General features: G+C 43.7%; 1 protein-coding gene across 1 annotated transcript in view; it reads left to right on the top strand.

Annotated features, from left to right (window-relative positions):
- The window catches only part of LOC105536656 (chromosome unknown open reading frame, human C16orf62), a 158,112-nt gene that overhangs the window by 62,779 nt on the left and 85,842 nt on the right, over positions 1-9,491 (top strand). The window contains exons 13-16 of the mRNA XM_011976076.1: positions 5,440-5,486; positions 6,941-7,052; positions 7,885-8,001; positions 8,998-9,051. Of these exons, the coding sequence (XP_011831466.1) occupies positions 5,440-5,486; positions 6,941-7,052; positions 7,885-8,001; positions 8,998-9,051 (330 nt within the window). The remainder of the gene's footprint in view (positions 1-5,439; positions 5,487-6,940; positions 7,053-7,884; positions 8,002-8,997; positions 9,052-9,491) is intronic.

Genomic DNA, 9,491 nt, shown 5'->3' with positions numbered 1-9,491 from the left:
GGGCAGATCACTTGAGGTCAGGAGTTCGAGACCAGCCTGGCCAACATGACGAAACCCCGTTTCTACTAAAAATACAAAAATTAGCCGAGTGTGGTGGTGTGTGCACCTGTAATCCCAACTACTTGGGAGGCTGAGGCGGGAGTATTACTTGAACCCAGGAGGTAGAGGTTGCAGTGAGCCAAGATCGCACCACTGTACTCCAGCCTGGGTGACAGAGCAAGACTTTGTCTCAAAAAAGAATAAATAAATAAAAATAAATATTTAAAAATTAAATGGAAAACAAAAACATCTGTCAATTAGGGGCAGTTTGAAAAATGATATTATATCCATGGCGTGGATTAAATAGCCATGGATTAAAAGAGTGAGGTAGATTTATGTAATAACATGGAGAAGAGAGGGCCATCTAGATTCTCCATTAAAAAAGGCCATATTTAAATATCTCCAGCCCAGTATTTGTAAGAGTATCCCATTGTGTAAAAACAAAACTAGGCTTCTGTAATAATATATATCCATAAGGCATAGGCAGAGTTCTAAATAAGCACATCAAAGTCCTAGATAAACACCAAAGTGTTGACAGTGGTGATTTCTAGGACGTGGAAGTTGGGAAGGGGGGACACTCACATCTTTCTTGATGCATGTCGATGTTGTTGGAACTTTTGTCTATAAAGCATTTCTTATTTTTACGATTTTTAGGAAAACAATGAAATGTTACATAAATAAGTGCCATGCAGGGCCAACAGCAACAGTAACAAAAGCCTAAAACACAAACCAGCACACCAAGCAAATGCCTGCCTTGTGAATCTTCTGAATCTTCAAGTTCTGGTGTGTGTGAAAATGAAAGAAATATGCTGAGCTGCTTTTTCAATGGTTGATCCCAGCCAAAGGGCTTGTTTCGATCCCAGTCTGCTTTGAGCTGTTGTTCATCGTGTTCTCGCCAAAGATAATCAATTCTGTCACTTCTTAGAGGGGAAAAAATCAGTAACCTTCAGCAGACCTGCCCAGGGATCTATAATGTTTGGCTCTCTGGACACTTACATGTATTCCTAAGTTCCTTTATGACAACAGAGCCTTTGGTTTTTTAAAGTTATATTCTTGGGTGCATTTTTAGTGCATTCATCTTTTGTGAGAGAGGGAACTTTTTAAGCATTTATCTTGTCTTAATTGTAAGAATCTTTTGTTACCTTTTAACTAGGGCATTTGCCCTAGTTAATCTTTCCAGAATTGGTGGGCCAGGAGGTCTCATTTATGTGTGTGTGTGTGTGTGCGCGTGTGTGTGTGTGTGTGTGTGTGTGTGTGTGCCTGTGTGTGTGCACGTGCATGTATATGAGATAGAGTAAACCTCACGAAGGCATGGGTTTCTGGCTGTTTTCCTCCCATCTTACCCTCAGTGTCTGGAACAATAGCCACTGTAGTCATCCTTTGGAATACTTGGGGGATTGGTTCTGGGATCTCCACGTATACCTTTTTTTTTAATTTTTGAGACAGAGTCTTGCTGTGTCGCCCATGCTGGAGTACAATGGCCCGACTCCACTCACGGCAACCTCTGCCTCCTGGGTTCAAGCGATTCTCCTGCCTCAGCCTCCCAAGTAGCTGGGACTACAGCCACACCACCACGCCCAGCTAATTTTTGTATTTTTAGTAGAGACAAGGTCCCATCATCTTGGCCAGGCTGGTCTCTAAATCCTTACCTCACATGATCCACCCGCCTCAGCCTCCCAAAGTGCTGGGATTACAGGTGTGAGCCACTGTGCCCAGCCTCCACGTCTATCAAAATCCACGCATACTCAAGTCTCACAGTCTCACAGTTGGCCCTATGGAACCCACGTATACTTGAGTTTGGCATATCACAAATACTGTATCTCACAATCAGCATATGGTTGAAAAAAAATCCGTGTATAAGTGGACCCGCAGAACTCAAAACCATGTTATTCAAGGGTCAACTGTATACTCAAGTTGCTCGTTAGGTAGGCGTTGAATGATTATTTCTGTGTGTCAGGGAGTATCAATGTGGTGATTACACAGAATCTCTCTTTTCCTTTCTTAGCCTTTTCCGAAGGCCACTTGGCTATTGGTCTTTAAGAATGACTTTTCCAATATAAATACCCAAGAGTGGGTTAGGGAAGCCATTTATGATGTGGTCAGTTGTGTTCACCAGCTAGGATGCTTTTGGCTGTAAGGAACAAACATCTAACTGGTCTGGCCTGCACAGATAATTCCATGTGTCCTCCTCCACAACAAGTGGAGGCTCTTGGGTGGGCAGCTTCAGTCCATCTTTTCGCTTTGCTGACGCTGATTAGCAGCAAGGTTGGGGCAGCCATTCCAAGCGTCACGTCCAGAGCTGACAACATCCAGGGAATCTTTGACTCTTGGGTCCTTATTTAAGAACAGGAAACCTTTCTCCAAATCTCTCAAAGACTTCCCGTCCTGTCTCAGCAGCTAGAAATGGGTCATGGGCAAGGGGAACCAGACCTGCTATGATAGATTTGGGTCTGTATTAGTCTGCTCGGGCTCCCATAACAAAATACCACAGACTAGGAGCTTAAACAACAGACTTTATTTCCTCATGGTTCTGAAGGCTAGGAGACCAAGATCAAGGGGGCCAGCAAGGTTGGTTTCTGGCGAGGCCTCTCTCCTTGACTTGGAAACTCCCAGCTTCTTGCTGTGTCCTCACATGGCTTTTCCGTTGTGTACACACATCCTTGCTGTCTCTTCCTACAAGGGCATTAGTCCTGTGGGATTAGGATCCCACCCTTAAGACTCCATTTAACCTAGTACAGTGATATTGGGGGTTAGGGCTCCAACAAACAATTTAAGGGAGATATAATTCAGTTCATGACAGAAGCCAACCTAGTTTATGTGAGGCATAGATGGAAATCTGAATAAAGTCAGGGTTCTGGGGGTAGGGATTCCAACAGTATCTCCAACGTCACCTCTCACTTATTCAGGCAACACTTACGACAGAGAGGGGCAACACTTACGACAGAGAGGGGCAGCACTTAAGACAGAGAGGGGCAACACTTACGACAGAGAGGGCAACACTTACGACAGAGAAGGGCAACACTTACGACAGAGAGGAGCACCACCAGAAAGAGTGGAACTGCATTTAAGAACACTTATGTTTTTACTTTGGGTCCAGACTTAGATATAGATCCGTTTTATTTTATTTTACTTTTTATTTTTTATTTTTTTTACTTTTATTTTATTTTATTTTTGAGACAGGGTCTTGCTCTGTTGCTCGGGCTGGAGTGCAGTGGTGCAATTTTGGCTCACTGCAGCCTCAACCTCCCAGGCTCAAGTGATGCCCCCTCCTCAGCCTCCTAAGAAGCTGGGACTATAAGCACACACCACCATGCTTGGTCAATTTTTAAATTTTTTTTTAGAGATGGGGTTTCGCCATGTTGCCCAGGCTGGTCGTGAACTCCTGAGCTCAAGCCATCTGTCTACATCAGCCTCCCAAAGTGCTAGGATTACAGGCATGAGCCATCGTGCCCACCGTGTCTTTTTTTTTTTTTTTTCTTGAGACAAGGTCTCACTTTGGTGCCCAGGCTAGAGTGCAATGGCACAATCACAGCTCACCGCAGTCTTGACCTCCTGGGCTCAATTGATCCTCCCACTTCAGCCTCCTGAGTAGCTGGGACCACAGGATATACCACTACACCCAGCTAATTTTTAAAAAAATTTTATGGCTTGGCGTGGTGGCTCACTCCTGTAATCTCAGCACTTTGGGAGGCTGAGGCAGGCAGAGTTCGAGACTAGTCTGGCCAACATGGTGAAACCCTGTCTCTACTAAAAATACAAAAAGTTAGCCAGGCGTGATGGCACACACCTGTAGTCCCAGCTACTCGGGAGCCTGAGGCAGGAGAATCACTCGAACCCGGGAGGCAGAGGTTGCAGTGAGCCGAGATCGCACCACTGTGCTCCAGCCTGGGTGACAGAGCAAGACTCTGTCTCAAAAAAAAATAATAATGTAGAGGTGAGATCTCACTATATTGCCCAGGCTGGTCTTGAATTCCTGGGCTCAAGCGATCCTCCCACCTCAGCCTCTCGAAGTGCTGGGATTACAGGCATGAGCCACCACCCCTGGCCTGTACAAATCCCATTTTACCACTTATTAGGAAGTGGCTTAACCTTTGGCTTTTTCATCTGTAAAATGGGGATAATGTTCCATGGACCTCACGAGGACATAGTGAAGGGTAAGAGAGTAAAGGAAAGTCAAGGACTTAGCCTGAAACCTGGGCAGTGCTCAGTGTCCTGTCATTTTCTCCAAACCACTGCCCTAAATGATCCTTCTTCCATTGATTTTCTTAAAAACAGGAGCTCTTTTAAAGATATGTAATTATCTTAAGATAGCTCCAAAGCCATTAACAGTATTCCAATGAGTTAAAAAAAAAATCTACTTCCCTTTGGGGGAAAAAAATAGACTTTAAACTGTGTTGGAGAAGAAATGTATCAAAGAACGTGACCTTTGATCCCAGCCTGCCCAGGTTCATGTCTGGCTGCCATCACTAACTGTGCGACCTTGGGTGAAAAACATTGCTATTTGTGGCTTTGTTTTTCATCTGTGAAAAGGGAGAATAGAGCCCCTGCTTCAAGGGTGGTTGGGAGCGGTAAGATCATGAGTGCAAAGTGTTTCTCGCCATGGCTGGTGGACACTAAGCTCTAGCCCGGTGTTTGCTGCTCATATTACTAAGTGCACCCTGGGCACCTCTTGAAATAGGGAAGAATGTGGGGTTACAAAAGAGGTAGGGAGCAGAGTAATTGTCATTCTCATTGTGCCCTGGTGACCCCGTAGTTGAGATGGTGCCACTTGTAGCCTTGCAATAAGGAGACCCAGGTTCGACAGAGTTGCCAACTCTTCCGAAGTCTCATTGTTGGTAGTTGGTGAGGCTGGATTTGAATCCAAGTGTGCCTGATGCCAGGGTCCCAGCTTCTATTGATTGATCGATCGATTGATTGAGACAGGGTCTCCCTCTGTCCCCCAGGCTGGAGTGCAGTGGCATGATCTCAGCTCATAGCAGCCTCCACTTCCTGGGTTCTAGTGATTCTCCTGCCTCAGCCCCCTGAGTAGCTGGGATTACAGGCACCCGCTACCACACCTGGCTAATTTTTGTATTTTTAGTGGAGACAGGGTTTTACCATGTTGGCCAGACTAGTCTCGAACTCCTGACCTCAAGTGATCCACCCGCCTCAGTCTACCAAAATGCTAGAATTACAAGTGTGAACCACCGTGCCCAGCCCCCAGCTTCTATTTGTTACGCTAAATGCCATGAAAGTGAGTTTTTTCTCCCCTAGCCTCCCCATCCCTACCAGACACTGAGAATTATCTTAATGGACATGTGGCTACATTCATTTTAGAGTTTGACTTTGGAAATCTCTTAGAAATGTTACTTTAGCTCCTTCAACCTGATTTTTTAATTATTATTATTTTTAACGTAATAGGCTCTGCTGACCGAGATGATGGAAAGGTGTAAGAAACTAGGAAACAAGTAAGTATTTTAAGATTCATAAAGCATGAGTTTGAAAATGGCATTGGCTGCTATTTTTGAGCTTGGCCTGCTTACCTGGGCATAGAGCTGAAGAGAGAGAGGCAGGATCGCATGGAGGTTTAGAACGCTGGAGTCCAGTTGCCTGGCCTCAGACCTTGGCTATGTTCTGTCTTAGCCCTGTGACCTTGGGTCACTTGCCTGACCTCTCTGTGCCTCTGTCTCCTCATCTGTAAAACGGGTATAATAATAGTTCTTTCCAACCGGGCATGGTGGCCTACGCCTGTAATCCCAGCACTTTGGGAGGCTGAAGTGTGTGGATCACCTGAGGTCAGGAGTTCGAGACCAGCCTGGCCAACGTGGCAAAACCCCATCTCTACTAAAAATACAAAAACTAGCCAGGGTTTGTGGCATACACCTGTAGTCGCAGCTACTCAGGAGACTGAGGCAGGAGAATTGCTTGAACCCAGGAGACAGAGGTTTCAGTGAGCCGAGATCATGATACTGCACTCCAGCCTGGCAACAGAGCAAGACTCCGTCTCCAAAAAAAGAGAAAATAATAATAATAATAGTTATCTCCCCATGGGACTGTGGTAGGTGGTTGGGCTAGGATGAAGTTCATCTCCCTGACTGTCACGAATATGAGGTTGTCTCTCTGCTTTCCTTTTAGTGGTAGATACATGGAAATATCCTTGCATGGGCTTTGTTCACCACTGTGTCCCCAGAGCCTAGTGCCTATAACATAAGATCTCTTTCCTAAGAAATCTCTTGCATAAACTGGCCGGACACGGTGGTGCACGCCTGTAATCCCAGCACTTTGAGAGGCTGAGACGGGTGGATCACCTGAGGTCAGGAGTTCGAGACCAGCCTGGCCAACATGGTGAAACCCTGTCTCTGCTAAAAATACATAAAATTAGTCAAGCATGGTGGCACATGCCTGTAATCTCAGCTACTCGGGAGGCTGAGGCAGGATAATCACTTGAACCCGGGAGGTGGAGGTTGCAGTGAGCCAAGATCGTGACACTTTACTCCAGCCTGGGCAACAAAGTGAGACTCCATCTCAAAAAAAAAAAACTCTTACATAAATGATGTGGATATATATTTACAACATGGATCAATATTGTTACTTAATGTTCTGTCTCATTAGTGCACCAGCTTATTGAATGCTCGCTCTTCTTAAATGAACTGGATCACTTGCTGATCTGTCTATTCATCCTGCCGTCTATCCATCCACCCATCTAAACATCCAGTTAATTCAACATTTATTGAGTTTCTAATATGTGCAGGACACTGGGTTAGTCTTTCCAGTTTACCTTTTTACTCTGGTCTTTTTTTTTTTCCCTCCAACCCTGCCACTAAAAAGCTGTTAGTCATCCTTCCTGGCAATATATACCCAAAAATTAAAGCAGCTTTGATTGAGGAGAAGCCAGGCTGACTCGGGGATTTGTGTCTTGCAGTGCCTTGCTGCTGAATTCCGTGATGTCTGCCTTCCGGGCTGAGTTCATCGCCACAAGGTCTATGGATTTCATTGGCATGATTAAAGAGTGTGATGAATCTGGTTTCCCCAAGGTAGGCTCTTGACTTCATGCTCAATAGGACACAAATAAGTGGTGTGTATCCGATAGCTCTTGAGAGACAGTCCAGTGTTGGGAACAGCATGGGCCAGCAGGAACACAGGCGAAGGCTCTGTGTCTGAGGAACGCAATGGAAGATGAGTTAGAGATTGGGATTGTCAGACCCCATGTGGTTGCTAGGCTTCAGGCCCCCATGAGCCCTAAATCTATCAAATTAGGTCACTACAAAGGATTTAAGAAAGACTTTGGTCTAACGTATTTAAGAATATATCAGGCTGGGCACAGTGGCTCATGTTTATAATCCTAGCATTTGGAAGGCCAGCGTAGGAGGATCATTTGAGGCCAGGAGTTTGAGAACAGCCTGGCAACATAGCAAGACCCCATCTCTACCAAAAATCAAAAATTAGCTGGGTGTGGTGGTGCATTCCTGTAGTCCCAGCTACTTGGGAGGCTAGGGTGGGAGAATCGCTTGGAGCCCAGGAGGTCGAGGCTGTAGTGAGCCATGATTATATCATGAAACCTGATGACAGAGTGAGACCCTGTCTCAAAACAAAGGAAAGAATATATCTTCATTGATTATTTATGAAAAACTTTGTTCAGTGGAATATTATGGCCCCAAATTAGACCAACAGATGTAGCTAACTCTGTGTGAGCCTCTCAGTATAGCTGGGGCAGAGATATGTTTGATAGAACTTCAGAAGGAGGTTGTTGGAAGATTAGCCCCAAGAAGGATTAAACATTACTACCTTTTCTCTTTTCTTTTCTTTGAGCTTCAAGTTACTTTGATTTAAAATTTCCATAACACGATGGTTTGACTTTTTTCTTAGCATCTCCTTTTTCGATCACTGGGGTTAAACTTGGCCTTGGCTGATCCTCCTGAGAGTGACCGACTTCAGATTCTCAACGAAGCTTGGAAAGTTATCACTAAGCTGAAGAACCCACAGGTGGGTGGCCACTTTGTCGTTTTTTTTTTTTTTTTTTTTTTGAGATGGAGTCTTGCTCTGTTGCCCAGGCTAGAGTACGATGGCACCATCTCGGCTCACTGCAACCTCTGCCTCCCGGGTTCAAGCGATTCTCCTGCCTCAGCCTCCTGAATAGCTGGGATTACAGGTGTGTGCCACCACATCCAGCGAATTTTTGTATTTTTAGTAGAGACTGGGTTTCACCATGTTGTTCAGGCTGTCTCAAACATCTACCCATATCGGCTTCTCAAAGTTCTGGGATTACAAGCATGAGCCACTTTGCCTGGCCTGCCATTTAAACTTTAAATCAACCACTTTTTGTCCAAGTTTTGGCATCTACTCTTTTAAAAAATTACCCTTCCGGGCCTAACATGGTGACTCACACCTGTAATCTCAGCACTTTGGGAGGCTGAGGCAGGAGGATCACTTGAGGCTGGGAGTTTCAGACTGGCCTGGACAACATAGCAAGACCCCTGTCTCTATTTGAACTAAAAAATGGAAATTATCTTTTCATTAGTTATACATTTTTCCCTAAGGAAATCTATTTATTATAATTGTATTGTTTGTTTACCTATAATAGAGAATGGATAGCTTTAAAGATGTAATTTCTCTGATTTTTTAAAATTCAATTCTCACAGCCTTAAGATGTGCTAAAAGTATAAAATTACATGATCATGCATTCAGAACTGCCATAAAAAATAAAACTTAAAAAAATGCATACCATTACAGATATTTGAAACGTTATAAAAGATCACTTAACTTTATAGAGGGCATCCAAAATGTAACAGTTTGTAAGATTTAGGTTTGAAAATATCGTTAATAGGATATTCCTAAATTAAAGATCAGCCTTTAAGCCAGTAATTAGCAAAAGGAAATTCCCGTTTCCGACCATTGAACAGAGCCACCTGAAGCTTCCTGTTTGCTATAAGGCGTACTATGTTGTACTTAACGTTAAGATGCTTTCCTTTTTCTTTGTAGGACTACATTAATTGTGCCGAAGTGTGGGTAGAATACACCTGCAAGCATTTCACGGTATGTGTGACTGTGGTGTTGTTTTTGAAAGAATTAGATTTTTTCATGTTTATAATAGTGAATTAGCCTAGTTTAGGTATTGAGGCATTTGACAATGGTGCTTGCTGTTATAATTTATAAAAATTGCATTCTTCATGATAAAGCATGATGGATCATTAATATGTATACTATAACAAAAAATAACTGTTCCGTGTTTACATTTAAGTTTGGAAAATGCAGCATTATACAAAGTTAAACCTTTTTTTTACCATAGGATACGTTAGATGTTTATATGCTAAAGTGCGTTGCAACTGTACATCAGAGTCTAGTAAGCAGCATTTCCCAAACAATTTTACTGGCATGTAATTTTTTTCCTAAGCAAATGTTTCTTTCCCTAGGCATAGACTAGAACCACAGTTAGGGGAATACTAGGCTTCTCAAAGAGCAGAGACTTTAGAAGC

The sequence above is a fragment of the Mandrillus leucophaeus genome, unplaced genomic scaffold, assembly GCF_000951045.1.
Source record: "Mandrillus leucophaeus isolate KB7577 unplaced genomic scaffold, Mleu.le_1.0 Scaffold162, whole genome shotgun sequence".
In the NCBI taxonomy this organism is placed as follows: Eukaryota; Metazoa; Chordata; class Mammalia; order Primates; family Cercopithecidae; genus Mandrillus; species Mandrillus leucophaeus.
This window is presented reverse-complemented; position numbering and strand designations above follow the sequence as displayed.